This window comes from Dipodomys ordii, unplaced genomic scaffold, assembly GCF_000151885.1.
Source record: "Dipodomys ordii isolate 6190 unplaced genomic scaffold, Dord_2.0 Scaffold11, whole genome shotgun sequence".
In the NCBI taxonomy this organism is placed as follows: Eukaryota; Metazoa; Chordata; class Mammalia; order Rodentia; family Heteromyidae; genus Dipodomys; species Dipodomys ordii.
Genome location: NW_012267227.1, coordinates 274673 through 293850, shown reverse-complemented (window position 1 = coordinate 293850; position 19178 = coordinate 274673). Strand labels below are relative to the sequence as shown.

The following is a 19178-nucleotide window of genomic DNA, read 5'->3' as shown; positions in this document are numbered from 1 at the left end:
AATAATGGCTTTATTGGGGGAACTGAGAAACAGCAGACCTTTGGCACATAAAATCCCTGGGCTTCAAGAGACTTGGCTTGCCTAGTCAATGGGCCATCTGAAGTCGAATGACCTAACCCAGCCAGTGAGGGACAATCAAGCCTGCAGGCCAGTTATTTCTCACTAATTTTGATTCAAGTAAATGGACACATCTGAAATAGTGTAGCACTTTTAAACATACACTGGTAAATTAAACTACCTACAGGGTTCTCAATTCCTCAATAGAAACATAAATGTGTATAATGTTTGTTATAGTGGAAGCCCTTTGATAGCCTTGGAGGCAAGCGCCTGTCCATTGCGATCAAGCCTGCCTATTAGGCTCTATTGACTGAGACATCTGTGTCACTGCAAATAAAAGACTCTTATTGATTTTCTTAACTGCTGTTCACTTCCCGTCCATGTTTCGAAGGCTGAAATCTTAATTATCTCAGATGCTTATTCAGTGCCTTCACACGATGACCTCTCCAAGCCTCATTGGCATTTCATGAATCAAGTACTTGTAGTGGAGCATGTCAAGATGACAAAGCTGGGTCTCCATGCTTGTCCTTTAATATCACCTGTAACATTGTATCCTAATAGATGTGCATGCCTTAAAACGGTGACCGTGTGACAGTGCTTCTGAAAGCCTTGCTTACTTAGCACACAGTCTGGAAAAATTAAGTTGAGCTGGCTCTGACAGCTGATTGTCATCCAGTGAGTGTGAATACTAATCCTTAAATACTCTGCATACAGCCGAGGACAAGTATAATCTTGATGGTCTTGAAATTTTAGGTAATTGTTTTTTGTAGCCCTGGGGATAGAATCCAGGGCTTCACATACGATAGGCAAGTACTTTCCCAATGACCTATACCCATCTCCCAAATTTTAGTTAGCTTCTATAAAAAAAATTTTCCCCTTTAAGCAGCCAAAGATTTGAAGTCTACATGTATGTATCCACATGTATGCAGTATGAGATAAAATCTGAATAAAAGAAAAAATATTCACCCTATGTTATTTTTCTTCAACATGCTTGCATTCTAGTTACTAATCGTACTTTATGTACAAGATGCTTGTATTCTTCAGCTGGAAAATATATTTCAAAACTGACAGAAATTAAGAAGCTTTAACTACATTTGTTTGACCCAGGCAATGGAAAATAACCTGTCATAAATTCCTTTTTCAAAAATAAGAAAAACAGCTTATTTCGCTGGGGAGCTTTCTGAATGTTCCTAATATTTTGACAATATAGTACTACAAATACCTTAGTGATTTCAGGATGGGGTTTTCTGTGGTGCAAGATTGTCATGGCAGTGATTTTTGACATTTAAAGATTGTTTATTGCTTTCCCTTAGAATGTGCTAAACCCCCATCTTAAATAGTATGGCATGTTTTCCCTTTTAATGATAAGCTCTTCCTATATTTGCTTCAATCACAGAAAAAAAAAAAGGCAAAAGAACCCATCATCTATGGATGCTTTCAAAATACCTACTTGCCCTAATTCCTCCATTGGTGCTGCAGAGTTAGAGAAAGTAAATGGTGGGCTCAACTGTTTTGTAGTGAGGTAATGTGCATAGGGTACACATCAATAAATCTCTGGGTGGAATACTGACACCACTTGATAAGGAAGATGTAAGTCACATTTAACGATACTTTAACACTTGAGCATAGTTTTTTTATTTTAGTGGTTTATGCTTTCAAGCATTAATAATGATTTGCTTTTCCACTAGCCTCCACTTAGATTTAATAAGGAATTCATATTAATCATTAAAAGAAAGGGACATGATTCTTCAAGATAATCAAATATTGACAGGTTAGAAATAGCTTTCTGCCTGGGTTCATTGATATAGGTTATGTGATATAAATATTTATTTCTTTTCTGTCACTCAGAGTAAATGCCACCAATTGATTCAGCATTGATATAGTGTCAACAGTTCATAAGAAACATTTGACTGGCTTGTGTTTTCCAATTAGTCTCTGCTCTATAAAGTGGGATTTACTAAATCTCTCCAATTGTCTGCTCATAGAGTGTGACTGCTTTCTGAAACCATTATTGCTTCGATTTGTGAAGCAAAGGTCTAGTGATAGGACTAGGTTCTGCCAGACCTTTACATAAAGAATAAGGATTAATTGAGCATTTTTATTTTAATGATTTATAAGGGATAGGTACTAATTTTTCTTAACACAGGCGGACAATAAACAAAGAACATTTTCTTTGCTAATCCATAATTGAATTGCATTTCATTTTTCCCCATTAACTTCATTAATATGATAAATCAAGCACCTTGTAAGAGGTTTAGTCTTTGGAAGGGACTCATTGTTTTCCTGTTACCATTTTGTGATGGAGGTTCTGTCCCAGTTTAAAAAATAAATCAAAAGCTATCTTTGGCATGTTTTATTGAGGCACGTAGATCAGCCTCACTGCTGTGTTTTCTGAATGCTTTTACCACTCAGATCCAGGGAGGCATCATCTGTTTAACAGCAGCCTATGTTTGAAAGTAACTTGAAACAGCTCAAAGGGCCAGTTTAAAGGATTTAAAAAGTGTTCAGCTACTCCAAGAATTGACGTTTTGTATCTCTAATATATTTTTTCCCTTTTAATGTTTAGCTTTTGTGGGAGAAAGTGACGACAGTATTTTCCTATCCTGATAAATCAAGCATAAATGTACTGTTGTCACAAATCTGAAAACTAATTCTACATCTTTGACTATTAAGAACTTAGTGCTTTTAGAAAAACTCTTCAAGGTAAAAAAAAAAGTAGGAAGAATTGATATCTTTGTAAAATAGCTTTAAAAATAGAGTTGTCACTACTATATAAAACTCTCATATTCTGTTGGTTCGTCTTAGATGTTGTAGGAAGGCTGAAGCATAAATGAGTCCATGTATGTAAAACAGAACTTCACAATGCCCTCTTCTCCCTGAACAGCCTGACTGCTGTGGGTCGTTGCTATGCTGTCTCTATTTCTTTCTTGGCTCCTGCTTCTTTTCAGATGGAACAGAGGCTTTGCCAATCATTTTTTTTCCCAGACTGTGTGCTTTCTTAGCTGTTGACATGTAGTCATCATAACTCCTGGGGCTTTTACTTTCTTTTCCCTCACATCTATAGTGTGTTTCTCATCTACTTTTGTTAGTTTAGAAAAAGAAAAAGGAATTTGAACTACATTTATTAGCTATTTGGCATCTTTGAATAAAAAAAAATCCCAAACTTTTTTTTGAACACTTTTTTATATGTGATTTAAAAACCATTTATCTTACAAACATCATAGATAAAGAATCGCTATTTACTGAGAATGCCTTTCAGTAGATAGTTAGCTTTCCTGTGGATCATTGACAGAGAGATGTGTCCCTACGTACGGTACCTGAGACAAAATATTAACATTAAACGTTGAATACACACACACACACACACACACACACACACACACACACACACGCGCGCGCGCGCACACACGCACTTGCGCGCCTAATTAAATTGGGTAAAATGGTCTTGAAATGCTATAAATTGTGATTTTTTTAATGATACTTGCTTCTATGTGTAATATTTAAATACAATACTCTAGAGGTTCATAAATCTTACCCTTCATTTTACACTAAATATTTTATGCTAAATATTTCTGTACTTTATTTTGCAAATTAATATCAGATTTAATTAAAAAGTGCACAGTGTTATTAGCTATTTGTTAATCCATTTTGATTTACTATTCTCAAATTTTTAAAATTAATTCATGGTTAAGAAAAAAGAAAATTCCAATAGTTTTCTTTTTACAAACTTGTAGCTGGTTATGATGGTGTGCATTTGTAGTCCCAGCATTCAGGAAACTAAAACTGGAAAAAAACCACTGGAGTTTAAGAGACCAGTGAGAAACTCCTTCCCTACTCTCATATACTTTTTAAAACATAAGAAGAAATATTTATGTACTGTAATAAATCAGAAAATTAAATAAAAAAGAATCTTAGTTTGTAATATAACAAATTTCAATTTAGCTAGACAAAGGTCAGTATAACTTTAAACATCATAAACTCTTTAATCTTTTTCAGTAGATATTGTCATTTTGTATGTGTTTGTGCTGGCTCTGGAGCTTCAATTCAGGGCCTGGGCCCTGTCCTTGAGTTTTTTATATTCAAGTTTAGTTCTCTACTACTTGAGTGCACTTCCACTTCTAGCTTTTTTGTGGTTAATTGGAGATCATAGTCTTGCAGACTTTTCTTCCATGGCTGGCTTCAAACTGTAATCCTCAGATCTCAGCCTCCTCAGTAGCTAGGATTATAGGCATAAACCTATCATCTATAATCATCTGGCTAGATACTATCTTTTAAAGTAATATATTTTTAAATTTGCTCTTCAAAACCACTAATTATAACAAAAATAAATTTAAAAAATGATAGGCTGGGAAGATGGCTCAGTGGTAGAGTGCTTGCCTTGCATGCATGAGGCCCCGGGTTCAATTCCTCAGCATCACATAAACAGAAAAAGCCGGAAGTGGTGCTGTGGCTCAAGTGGTAGAGCGCTAGCCTTGAGCTGAAGAGCTGAAGGACAGCACCTAGGCCCAGAGTTCAGGCCCCACAACCCACAAAAATAAATAAATAAATTAAAAAAATGGCTTACATTGTACTTAGTGCTCATGCATATAAATATACATTAGAAACCATTTTTCCTCCCCAGTTCTCCTTGCTAACTCTCTTGTGGAAGTTCCACTTGTCCTCTGATGCTGTTGTCTGCCTGCCACTCCCAATGAGGCTAAAATACTAGGAAGGCTGGCCACATTTCTGACCATAGACTTAAGCCCTTTTAGGGTCTAGACCCTATATATACTATATATCTACACGCTGTTTTCCCTGTATCTGTCTCAGAGCCCTGGTCTCAGTTTGTAGATGTATAAATGAAATTTCTCCTAAAAACTAACTTCAAGCCATGATGAGAGTATACTTTGTTGGGCAAGATAATGGTCTGAATTAAGTTGTTGGAAACGCGTTTAGACTACCTAGAGAAATTTTCTTAGGGAACTGGCCTTGTAGCCTATTTGTACTTACTAATAGCTACTACTCTGTATTTTTATTATTGACAAAAGTAAATCTAATAGCAGTTTTGCTAGGTTAGCATCTCCAGACAGTTTCTGTACTGCTTTTCTTCATGCTGTTTGAACGATTATCATTTAGCCCAAATAATATCATTTTCTTGTCTTTCTTTCATGCCACATCTATTATACAGGTAGTTTAAAGGTAATAAAGAACAGAATCCTCAAATAGGAAAGTAGTTGCCAATTTTTCTGACTTCTCTCACTTTTTTTAAAACTGACCTTAGATATAGTAATTAGCTGATTGTAAATTGCATCAATCAACTTGTACTACAATTAAATTGGGTGCTGAATTGGCCTTTACACATGGATCTGTCAATATTCTTTTAGGGATTGGCAAACAGGCTTGGAAAGGAAGCTGTTTCTGTTACCTATGCCACACTCCTAATTATCACGGCACTCTGAAGCTTCAACTTCAGAAATGTATGGAGGAAAAATATTTCCCTTGATAAATGAAGCTTTTTTTTAAATTCAATTGGTGGAAGTTTAGAATGAAACAGATATTTAAAGCTTTACTATAATGGTCTAAGAACAAACTAATTTTTTTTTCCAAGTGACATTGAATTTAAAACTATCCATTTTCTGCCCAGGCAAGGCAGTGCAATTCCCTGGAAATTGATTTTTTTTTTTCAGGGCTTACTTTGGCTTTTTCTAAGCTTTAGCTATATGGAAAATAATGCCTTTGTTAAGTCTACTTTGTGAATAAGGTTGGCAGTTAATTTTTAAGCAAGTGGGCCAGTGCATAAAAAATTACTGGATGCATCAAATAGTCTGCCTAGTCTTAAATTCATTTGATAAATGATTATGTAGGGAGTTCCTTAGAAACTCTGAAAATATTGTTTTGTGGGTATCGATGTAATTCACCGACCACTCATGATACAAATGAGAGTAGTATTTTTGGTATAATAAGTTTTATAGAACCTTAGTAGATACTGCATTCTGTTTTGTACATTAAATTATAAAAACAACTTTATAAAAATTACATGCCTGTATGTTTTCCCTTTCTTCGTTAGGTTTGACTGCATGTGCATTTTAAAGTGCATTGATTTGATACTTTTTCATCAGCATAATGTGACTTCTACCTAGTTATTGCTGTATACTGATTTATCATTTGTAAAGAAAAGCTTTTTCTACTCTAGGAAAATCATAAACATTATTCACTCCATTTGCTGAATGTTAATTATAAGGTCATCTGTGGAGTTTTTAAGGGCTGATTTATTTACAACTGATACATTAGATTACTGACTGTATATCTCTATGTGTGTTGTTTTCCCAAGTTTGACTTTGGCTATGTGCAGTGCTGCTTGGCATTGGTGGTTATATGCTGTACTGGAGACTGTTTTCTTATCAGCATCTCTGACCTGACCCTTTTGAGCTATGTTATATCATTCCATTTTGACACCTTTTATCAAACTTTAATGAAATGACCCAGGCAAACAAATTGTCATTAAACTTTCCATCACTTTGTCCCTTGGTATCGTCTTTTATAAATTGGACAGCAAATGTTGTATTGATCTTCTCGTTCTTGCAGCTGAACTTGAAATGACCCAGACTGCTTGTTGTTTATGGCCCAGAGTTGCTTTTCCTTGACATTTCCATCCACAGCATGACATCCTTTTTGTTTTTCTTTCTTGTGGAGATGAATGAACAAGACATACGGTATCGAGACACCCTTGGTCATGGCAACGGAGGCACAGTCTACAAGTGAGTAGTCAATTTTCCTTAAACTTTTGATCCACTTTCCAATTGCTGGGTATCCAAGTATTCCATTACAAAAATTTTACATGACCACCAACATTTACTTCCACATTTGACTCTACAATTTTGCAAGGTGTCTTCTACTTTCTCAAGAATTGCCTGAAAAGTGCATTTATATTGCCTTTTTAATATTTCTGAGTCCACCTTTCTCCTGGGTGAGCAGTTAATAGTCCACCATTAGCAAATGTATCAGTAACTGGCTTGAAGTTTAATGTATATATATTTCTTCGTTCTTTAACACCATCATGTTTTTAAAACTTGCTGGTACTTTATGCTAGTCCCTTACCTGTTTACGGCTATGCCCAGTGGTAGCCAAACCTTAAAAATACCATTGGTTTGCCCTGTGTTGACACTGTAAGTTATTAAAAAGCCTTTTCCTGTTGTATTTCCTTCTCGCCTCACCCTACTCCCCTGAGAGAATTCCTGCACACATTGATGAATATGTTAAGTTATAAAACTCTTCCTAAATTCTAGCTGCAGTGATCTTACCCTAAAGGAGTGTTCATTTTCATATTAAAAAATACTAACTGTAAAAAATAGTTCTCTCGACAGGGAAGTCTTCTTGTGCACTAGTGTAAACTACATAATGTAATATCTAGTACTTAATAGTCTGCAGTGGTGTATGAAAAATATTCCACTAGGAATTAAAAAATCCATACTCTGTAAGAAAGGCCTGAGGGAATAATAAAGTTTTCCTCCAGAGAGCTGTTTTCCATATATACTCTAATCCTGCTTCACATTATGATTGTGTTTTTACCTTATTTTAGCACCAATATTAATAGTTTCAGTTGTAAAAGAATTTTCTAATTGGTTACTTATGTTCTTAAAATTTTTAAGTTCTGATTATCCACATGAACACAGATAAAAATTGCCTTGTGGTCCCATGGCCTTGAAGGGTCACATTCTAAAATTTCTGACCATCCTTCATTTCTCCAAGAGCTTTAGAATAGAATTCTATTTCTTAGGGTTAGAAGCTCTTTCAGAGTCATCAGATCCAGTCCCTCATCTAGAGCTTCAGTCCCTCTATAGATACAATTAACACGTGAGTGCTTTCTCCCAAGTATAGTCCTTGAAGAACTTAGGTTCACATTTATCACTTATTTTTTTTTCCTACAGATGACTGAGTATTGCAAATAGTTGTTCTGTTAAGCCTGTCCACTATAAGAATTTAGAGAAATAAATAATAACATTTCTTATACCAGCATTGGTTCTTGCCCTTAAAATTTTGGAAGCTGAGTTTTTCCCCTGGATCAAGCTACTATATTCTTTCCCATGCAGCCCTGCACTACATAAATGGCATCTTAATCTCCCCTTCACCTTTATCTAACTTCCCTATTCTGGATATCCGACCCTGTTCTGAAGGTTCCTGAGGAGGAAATAAGGAACACTTGTGTTTCTTGCTTTCACTGAATCTTACATTGTCTTCGAAGGGAATCCAAAACCATTTCTTTGGACTCCTAACTTACCTGTATTATTTCATCAAATGTTTACCTTTGTATTTTTAAATTGAAGGCCTATTGTAAACTTAAGATAGATTAAGAAATGTGCTGGGCTCCAGTGGTTCACATCTGTAATCCTAACTACTCAGGAAGCTGAGATCTGAGGATCATGGTTTGATGCCAGCCTGGGCAGGAAAGTCCAAATCACCAAAAAGCCAGAAATAAAGCTGTAGCTCAAGTGGTAGAGTGCTATCCTTGAGCACAGAAGCTCAGGGGCAGTACCCACGTCCTGAGTTAAAGCTCCAGGACCTGCGCGTGCATGCAAGTGTGCGTGCACACACACACATATGTGGATGTGTATATATCCATACATAAATAGATTCATACACACACACACACACACACATAAAACCACCAAATCCCACTTAGTTACTAAATTTTCTAGATACCATATCTTCAGTGTTAATTTTTAAAAAAAAATTTTGATGCTAGAGATGAAACACAGGACCTAGCACATGCTGCACTCTACTGTTGATCTATACCTCCAGCATAGCTATTGAAATTTTCATCTTCTCTTAAATTAAGGCATAGGTGTGAGACAATGGGGGAGTATACTGAGAAGTGGACGACATTCCCATCCCCCAAGGAATAATTATAGTATGAAATTATGTTAATATTTTGGAAATTACTATTATTTGTGCTGATCCTGGAGATTGAAACCAGGACCTGGGAGCTCTCGCTGAGCTTTTGTGCTCAAGGTTAGAGCTCTACCACTTTAAGCAATAGCTCCATTTCCTGCTTTTTGGTAGTTAATTGGAGGCAAGAGCCTTCTGGACTTCCCTGATAATGCTGGCTTTGAACCACGATCCTCATATCTCAACCTCCTGAGTAGCTACAATTACAGGCATGAGCCACTGGCACCTGATGCTGTTTTGTTTTTTAAACCAGCTTTTGTTATGTTGCTCAGATTAGTCTTGAACTCCTGCTCAAGCAGTCCTCCTGCCTCAGCCTCCTGAGTACAAGTGTATGTCATAACACTTGATGCTTATGTGATTCTTCTGAGGAAAGAGGGTGAAGATTTTCAGTTATGTAACCTTTGTTGTTGATCACTGAGCTGTATCTCTGCCCTGCTTGCTTCATGTTATCCCAGAGTTTTTGTTCAACACAAAGGAATGGTAAAATCATCAAGAAATAAGAATCTACTCTACTAAAGTCTTTATGAAACATTGATGTATTATGATTGGATTTCTCCTACACTAAGTTTACCTTAATGGTGTTAGCTATGAAAGTTGTAGGTTTTCAAACAAAATGATTACATTAGAGGCTATGCTACATAAACTAGATGAAGAAAATATTGAAAAAGCCACTCATTGGTAACAAAACTGCCTAATGGGTCTATTTAATTTTTTTTGTGAAGTGTAATAAAACTAATAACTACAAAGCAGAAGTTTGGTGTTCAGTCTTATTCACTTTACTTGATGGGATATTTTGAATTTCAAGGGTTATAATATGTGTAACTGCAATGTATATTATTTAATAATGGATAAATTCTCATGTTTAAGCCTGTGTTTTCTACCATTATATGATATGAAATCTTGGCCCCAGATAATTAAACCAAATACATGGATTCTCTAAACTGTTCTCTGCATTAGAACCTAATGAGACCATTTTAAGTTGGCATTTCTCACATTACCAATTTGTGCTATATGAATCATAAAGGAAATATTCTAAAGTATAAGCCAGAGCAAACAAGGACAATTTAGTTAAAGGAAATGGGTATATTTTCATTATTACTTCATTTCCCAAAGGGTTACAAGATTTTCAACTTAAAGAAAAGGGGGTGGGGATTATATATGACATGTGTTTTAGATTCACAGTGAATTTAAAAAACTTTGGTGTTACACTCTGAGTTTGAATACTACAGCTGTCATCTATTAGCTCTGGGACCTGGTACAAGTTATAAAATGTATCCTGCCTCTGATTGCCTATCTGGAAAATGGGGATAATAATGTCTATCCTGTTAGGTTGTTACGGAGTTAAATGAGATAATCCGTAAAATCTTTAGCACTGTGTGGCACTTATTAAATGTTAGCTACTGGTACTGGTAGTACTAGTAATGGAAAAATTATTTCAACTTTGTAATTTCTGCTCCTGCTTGCTTGACCAGGACTCTGTAAGAAATGCCTATAAGCAAGCTTTAAGAAGTTCTGCATTCATATTATAATATGCATTATAGTTCTCTTTTTTCTCTAGGTGTGCTATAAATGACAAGATTGATTTATATATTGTCTTACCTACAGTAATTTTCTAAAAGCTTCAAGGTATTTCTTTTTTATCATAACATTTTCAGGTTACTGTAGGGCAGATGGCATAATGTCAAGCCCACTGGAAACTATGAGGTCTGGTGGTTGTACTGTGTACTGTGGCAAAGGCAGAACTTAGTATCTTTCCCCTCTCCTCTCCTCCCCTCCCTTCTTCTTTCCTTTCCCCGTCAAGGCTTCAAGCTCTCACTAGCCTTGCTTCCTCATCGCAGGTTTTTCCACCACTTAAGCCCTGCCTCCAGCCCAGCTGTTTTGTTAGTTAATGGGAGATGGAGTTTCTTGGACTTTACTGAAAAGACTGGCTTTAAACTTTAATCCTCCAGGTGTCAGCCTCCTGAGTAGCTAAGGTTACAAGTGCCACAAGTGTCTGGCTAGTAAGGATCTTTGATTAGATTCTCCCCTTGTCCAGCTAGTTTTAGAGATTGCATTATCATTCACCTAATAAGGGTTTCCAACATAAGGATACATATATTAATTGATTAATTTTCTTTTAATTTTAGTAAAATTTAAAACTGATTACTTAGCCTCCACTGACCCATCATTCTAGTCATTTGTCTCCTTTTCTTGGGTAGTATGTCCATTGAAACAAATGTAATGAGCCAGGCATGGTGGTGCATGTGCACAACCCCATCTACCTAGAAGCCTAGGCAAAGTATTCTTGAGATCCCATCGTAACCAATAAGAAGCTGGGCATGGTAGTATAAGATGGCTATCCTGGCTACACAGGAAATATAAGTAGGAGGATCATAGGCTAAGCTGTCCTGAACATAAATGCAAGACCCTGTTTGAAAAAAGGTGAAAGGAATTGGGGGCATGACTCAAGTGGTGGAATGCTTCTCTAGCAAGTGCAAGACCTTGTGTTCAAAAACCTCTTCAGTACCATGGGGGAGGGGGGGGAAGAGGGAGTGAGGGAAGAGGAAAGAGAAATAAATAAATGAATATGGTGAACATTCAGTGATTCCAAAGCTAGCCACTAGATTGATGGAGCTCCTCAAACTTTGGGTTCAGAAATACAATAACATTTAAGTTATGCTAAGTCAGTTAATCCAGTAATCACCACATATGTGTATATATTTGAAATGAATAGTGTGCTTTCTGGTTCTAGCTCCTTCCCATAATACAATGAAGTGTCTAGTCTGGGCTTTGAGTTGAATTTTCTGTGATTTACTGAGTACTGTGCTTACTGTCTAAATGATAGTTTTTGTTAATTTGTTTGTTCTTCTCATACTAGATAGTGAATCCTGGGCCTTGTGCTTGCTCTACCACTTGTTCTACCATACCCCTAGTCCTTTTGCTTTTGAGTTAGGTAGGGCTTCTGCTAACTTTTAGTAAGTTGTCCTCAAACTTCAGTCCTCTGGCCTCTGTCTTTCTGAGTAGCTGGTATAATAGAATAGCTGAGACTGTAGATGTGCATCACTGTGCCTAGCTAGTGTAAATGATGTCTTAAGGATTGGATATATGCCATTATCTAGAGACAAAAAGAGGGAAGAAGGAATAGTAATTCTAAAAAGGTGTTTAATTCTTCATATTGTTTTATGTATTTTAAGTGGTATTTGTTGGGTAGTGGGCTCAGGATGGGGGTGACAGAGATCATGTGAAGTATTAGGCTATATTCTGCCCTGTGATATGGCTGTAGACACCAGCTAAAGTGAATGTGTTTGGGGGCTAAAACTGTATTAACTCATTTTAGAAGTATAATTGGTTTAATAGAAATCAGCTCAAATGGCCTTTATATAAAATGAGAAAACACATGAATTATCACACTAGTTGCTATTAGTAAGGAAAATATTTCAAAACATAGGATTCTTAAAAAAAATCATAATTAAAACAGATCAGATGTGGAGTAAAGGAGCTACAACCAGTCACCTAGAGGGAATCAGAGACAACCAAGACTGAGAAGCCGCCCCCCCCGCCCATGGCAGCCACCAAGGACAGTCATGAGGACCATGATACCTTCATTAAGACTGCACATGAGTCCACCATGACCCCCGGTTTCAGCCAATAATTTTCTCTTCCTGAGCAAGAGGAAGAGGAGGAACTTATAAAAATGTGGGCTAAGAGGGAAAGTAGGAGGAAGGCACAGAAACAGTGGAAAGCTGGTGAAATAGTACAGCAGAGGGGCCCATGAGCTGCACTGGACGTTGAAGAAAGTGAACTAAGTGACTCAAGGTTGATGATGAGAGGGAGGGAACAAAAGAGAAGGAGGGAACAGCTGACACCAAGCAAAAGGAAAGAAATGTACATATCACCCGATATATGTAAAGGTAACCCTCCTGTACATCACCTCTAAAGCAACAACAACAAAAAAGATAGGGGATGACCTCTCAGAATGGAAGGAGTGAGGCACTGGCAATGGCAATCTCCTGAAGCACCAGGAAAAAGGGACCATGCGCCTCTTCATGAGGAGGGATAAAACGTTGAAGATTCATGTCAACCACTACATCACACTAGTGATGGAGCTGAAGCTGAATACTAACAGTGTCTGGGTCTGGAAAACTCATGCTCACTTCACTGACCGGTGCTTAAAACCAGAGCTGCTGGCCATCCACTTTCTAAATGTGAAGAGTGCACAAAAATTCAAAACAACGTTTGAAGAATGCAGGAAAGAGATTGAAAAAGAAAAGAAATGACCAGGCAAAAATTACAATGCTGAAAAAGAGGCTGAAAAGCTAGAAGATGTTCTGTGATGGAGGCCAGAGATGTGGGGAAAGAGAAAAGGGAGGAAAAACAATGAGTCATTGACTCTCCTTTTTCTTTCTCTTTTAAAAAAAAATGTTTCCTGCCTTTTCCAGTTTGATTTTAAATTGTTTTGTTTTTATAAGGGACTTTATGTAAAAAACTAAATTCCAACCTTGAGGGTTTTTCCCCTGAGTTTTTACCCTACTGAAGATGACTTCTGAAAATCCATTCCGCTGTCATGTGAATGTACTGTGTTCACTTTCTTTGACATAGTAGAAATATTTATAGTCAAAAAAAGTGAATAAAATAGCCATTGAAAGCTGAAAAAAAATCATATGCTAAATAAAGAATGTTTCATTCAACAGAGAACTGTATAGTGGTGATCCCATGCTTATTGTCAGTATAATCATCATATTTGTATAAGTATACTCAATGATGTTTTCATGATGGCGGAATTACCTAAGGACACATTTTTTAGAATGTGTCTCATTGTTGAAGGAGGGCATGGCTGGGTGGAGACTCACATAGCAACTGGGAACTCTGACTTCCTCTTTCAACCAACCAGAAGGTGCCAGGCCAAAGTGGAGAACAGTAGGTCTGGTTCTAGCTTCTCTGATTGTGTACATGACCCCACTTCTGAAGGGCTTTTCCCTGACATATCTTGTCTATGGAGAGTTTTAAAATGGTTTTGATGTTATTGACCTGAGAGCAAGAGTAATTGTTTGATTTATTTTGACTTTAAATTTCCAATCAAATGAAGAGCCTTTTCCTTGCAGCCAAGACCATATTTTAAACAAGCAAACAAGGCATCATCCTAATGCAAAATTAAATACTTATATATGGCTGAATTGTATTACGGTATCATGTGACAGGCAAGGATATTAATGTTTTCAGAAAATCAATAAGTATTTGTCAAATAAAATTAATTATGTATGTTTCTCTCTCTCCCTCTCTCAGCAGTCACTGTTATAGGTTTGTTTTATACAATAATGTGTGTTGTATTGATTAGAATCTAAAGAATAAACTTGTGTTCATGATTTTCTATACCTTTCCCGCCTTCGAGTTCTCCCACCCTTCCACATTCCTATAACTTCACACATGCTCCTATTCATTATGGCAGTGATGGATTATTGGCACCTAACCAACATGACAGGATGTCACAGGTCGCTGAGCAGAGATTTTCAGACTGTTTCCACTCGAATTAACTATTATTGAAATAGTTTATTAAGATTGAAGTATTGATCATTTTTCCTAACCATGGCTTAAGGGAAGGAAGAAGAGGTGGTGTTTTTGAAAGACTAAATTTCATTTTAAAAAATCTCATTTATTTAGTCTTTTGCGCTTCCTGTTTTATAGCCCCTGTAGTTTTTATTGCTTGGAAAAGGGTATCTTGGCTTTATTTTTATGACAGTATAATTATACCTCAGAAATGCACTTGATTACTATGGGTAGCAAAATTGTTCTAGTATATTGGTTTGGCCAATATTGCTACACAAACAACTTTTCAGTCAATTGAGTCTGTAAAAATCAATACATTATGGTAATATTTCAAGTAAGAATTTGCTGAATCTAAGACTTTCAACACCATTCTCTTTCAGGGAAAAATAATTTGGAAATGACAAGAGTTCTTAATATTTTATTTTAATTAAATGCTTTCTTCATAAAGAAATTTAAACTCCCATGTAAAAGTAGTTATGAACAGGTAGACATTCTGTTAGCACACATCTGTCATTATAAGATGAAAGAGATCTAGTTTCCATCTCTGGCTTCCTTAGGAAGGAATAATGTGGGTTTGATTTCATCTTGCAGTATGCCCCTTTTGGATTCATACATCTGTTGCTTGGTGCTTAGCTGACAGAGGAATTGTGGATAGTTTAGAAAGCACCCAGAAGAATGAGGAAGTAATGAGTGGCATTGTGCTTGCTCCTCAGGCCTCCTCCATCCATTTGTTGGGCAGCCAAGTTCTGAGCATGTGTAGTGTCAAGGGCCCTGTGTCGAGAGAGATGCGGATGTTCTGTCCGCAGGTAAGCACAGACTTTACAACCTGGTCTGCTTATCTGCATAGATGAGACACAGGCTCTGAGGCTGTGGAGAAAGTGAGGCAGTTACTATCTCAGGAAGAATCCTTCACCAGGTCTCATGGAAGAATTGATATTTGAGCTGAGAAATGGTTGAAGGAATTAGCTAACTTTTACCCAGCAAAATGAAAGCTGAAGAGATCTCTGACTGCTTCTATAAGCCTGAGGGGAAATCTTGTACATAAACAAGTTTGCTCTGTTTTTCTATGGCGAGGCACAGTTCATCTACCTCTGTTTAGCTTGAGAGTGCTTTCTTCTGATCTGTTTTCTGCCTTGATTGGCCTCCCTAAAGGAGAGTTTTGTCTGGTTATCTGGTGAAAATCCTCACAATGCCTAGCACAGTGTCTTATGCTCAGCACTTAGTGTTTCTGGAACTAACCTTCTAAGCAGATTTTTTTTTTTTGGGTCCGGTCATGGGGCCTGAACTCTGGGCCTGGGCGCTGTCCCTCAGCTCTTCAGCTCAAGGCTAGCACTCTACCACTTGAGCCACAGCGCCACTTCCGGCTTTTTTCTTTTTGCTTATGTGGTGCTGAGGAATCGAACCCAGGGCCTCATGCATTGCAAGGCAAGCGCTCTACCACTGAGCCACCTTCCCAGCCCTAAAGCAGATTTTTTTATATTAATGCTTTATTCTAAATTAAAGGAAGCTAAAAAAGTATGATTATGAGGCAGAAAACACCCATTGTAGCTTCAAACTGGCTTGCTCTTTAGTGGGCACAAGAACCACATCACAAAGGTCATCAGTAGTGAGATCACTGACAGTATATCATCTATTAATCTGAAATTTCACTTTAAAAAAACAAAGTTTTTTGTGTTATAGCTGTCTTTTTTATTAGTAAGTTTTTATTGTGAAGATACTGTTCAGAGGAGTTACAGTTACATGAGCAAGGTAATGAGTATATTTCTTATCAAGCATTGTTACTTCCTCCTTTGTTTTTTCCCTACCATCCCTTCCCTCCCACCTCCACAACTATTGCCCCCCCATAACCTCCCACCTAAATTGTAAACTTTGTTTTTCAACATAGTGTCTTGTACATCTATCTCATTGTTAAAATGGGTCAACCTGTATCCCTATTTAAACATTTTGTTTAAAAACGAATTTAAGGGGACATTGGCTACTGATGACTCTTAGCTGGGGAATATAGGAGAGAAACCATCTACAGGTGAATTTATCTATGAATGTGGGGGGGATCTGTTGTGGGGCTTGAACTCCGGGCTTGGGTTGTCCTTGAGCCTCTTTGTGCTAAGGCTAGTGCTCTACCAATTGAGCCACAGCTCTCCTTCCCAGATGCAGATTCTTTGCATTCTAAGGATGACTGTGAAATGTTATCCAATTTGAGGTGCTTCTAGGGGGTGCTAAACTCCACTACCATAAACAAGATAATGTGGCAGTTTATCAGATTACAGAGAATAGAATTTCCCTTAGACCTAGCCATAGAGGGCCGTACAAGCTTCCTCAGAGTTTCAGGATTCAGACCTAAATTTAGAACTCAGTAGTCCTCCGTACCATGTTGGCTTTGTTTTGCCTTATTGTGCATTCTTTTATTCACTGAACAAATATTTACTATCACTGTATATCGAGGACTGTTCCCAGTATGTGTAATCTAGTAGTGAACAGGGGTGAATACTAAAGGAAGATGATGCCAGACCTTGCAAGTGTTAGAAGGATGCAGAAGGTACTCAGGGAAGGCTTACCTGAAGGATAAGAGCTGAGATCAGAAGAAGTGGAAGACCAATCATCAGAAAGTTTGGGGGAAGAGCCTTCCAAGCAGAAAGGCCAAACCCTGTGATTCATGTTGCATCTAGGCCAGTGTGGCTGGAATAGAGAGAACATGGGAGGTTGGAGAGACAGGCAGGGCTTGATCATGCTGGGGCTTTTAGTCCTTGCTAAGAAGTTAGGGTTGTCTTCTTTTTTACCCATGAGTGGGGGTCAGAGGAGTTTTGAAGAGTAAAATGGTATGCTCAAGAATGCAACACACATCTAACGCTCATCTTCTAACATATAGATGAATATTTGGGTGTGCTTCTGTGTGCTCTTCACTCTGAGTTTCCTAGCTTTTAACCCAGATTATTTTTGGATGTATGATGTAAATCAATGTGTAATTCTTGAAGTCAGTGCTGAACCATGTCCAGTTAATTTTAGAGGCTCTTCAGAAGTTGCTAACTATCCATTCCTTGGCAGTCAGTTACTGAAGTATTATCCTTTGGTCATCTTATCAGGAACTTAGAATCTGCTTTGCTTGATGGCTCATGCCTGCACTAGCTTCTCAGAAAGCTTAGATCTGATGATCATGATTTGAAGCCAGTTTAGACAGGAAAGTCCAGAAGACTCTTATCTCCAATTAATCACCAAAAAGCTGGAAATGAAGCTGTGGCTCAAGTGATAGAGTGCCAGTCTTGAGCAAAAAAGCTAAGGGACAGTGCCCAGGCTCTGAGTTCAAGCCATTGTACTGGTGCATGGAAATCCCAACAGATCTCTTCAAAAACATAATTTGATAATTGAATCTCTAGATTAATTGAATAGTTGTTCTAATAGAGGTGGCATATTTCTTGATTTCAAAACACTGAATTTAAAAAGCTATTCTGTAGTATTTGATGTGTTAGAAAATTGTAGTCTCTTGGTTGGCATATTGAACAAGTAAGTATATGTATGCTATAGCATCTAGGGTATTTACTTAAATTGCTTTTTTGGAAAATAATTCACTGGAAAGTCCAAAAGGCATTTGCTGTGTATAACTTTCTGCCAGTATTACTTTTCTTGCTTCTGTTGTTGGTTATTTTGATATAAGAGACCATGTTTCTGTTAAATTGCTACCTTCCTGGAGTGAAATATTTTTAGATTTGGATTTGTAATATTAACACTGAATTGAAGTAACGGGTTACTAAATTCAGGGGGGAAACAGTAGAGATTAAGGTTACTAAAGTATTTTTGAGTATTAATGGCTAATAAGCCTAAAGGTGTTTTCTTTTTTAAATGTTAGATTACTTTTTAAATGTGACTCTATATTGTTCTCTTGACCTAAAATTTCCACAGGTTTCTTGTCAGTAGTGCAGAAAGAAAGAAAAGGAATGTACAGTATTACTGCTAAAGGCAGAGTTTATGGGTTCTGTTTCATGACTTGAAATAATGAAATGAAAAAATGTTCAGACAAAATTAGAACTTGCTTTAGGACACAATCAATACAGCATTTTAACAAGCTTAGTGTATTTGGAAAATATGTATTGTGTAAGGTTCTCTAACATTCTGATTGTATTACCACTGCTAACTGTGGCAGCAAAATGTAACAATATATTTAGTCAATAAACATAAAGCTCTGATTAAACCATAATTAAGTTTCCAGAAAAGTTATCTAAAAACTATGAATAAATATATTTTTACATTTGTCTGAGCAACAAAAACTTAATAGTGTTAAAGAAAACAGTACATGGGATAAAATCTCAAATGATTTTTACCACAAATACATGTATTGAATTAAATTTGTATGCCCAATTTATTTCTTCTCCCTTTTAGCTTTTCTTTGAAGATGATTCTTACTAAATGTTCCAGAACATGGCAGCAGTGGTGACTGACTTAAAAGGCAAATGAAGCTGGGTGCCGGTGGCTCACACCTGTAATCCTATCTACTCAGGAGGCTGAGAGCTGAGGATCACAGTTCAAAGCCAACCCAGGCAGGAAAGTCCCTGAGACTCTTACCTACAATAAACAACTAGAAAACTGGGAAGTGGCACTGTGGCTCAAGTGATAGAGCTCTTGCTTTGAGCTAAAGAGTGCAGGGACAGCGCCAAGGCCCAGAGTTCAATCCCATGACCAAA

General features: G+C 37.1%; 1 protein-coding gene across 1 annotated transcript in view; it reads left to right on the top strand.

Moving 5' to 3' along the window:
• The window catches only part of Map2k5 (mitogen-activated protein kinase kinase 5), a 264967-nt gene that overhangs the window by 50596 nt on the left and 195193 nt on the right, over positions 1 to 19178 (top strand). Inside the window, exon 8 of the mRNA XM_013009900.1 lies at positions 6730 to 6794. Within this exon, the coding sequence (XP_012865354.1) occupies positions 6730 to 6794 (65 nt within the window). The remainder of the gene's footprint in view (positions 1 to 6729; positions 6795 to 19178) is intronic.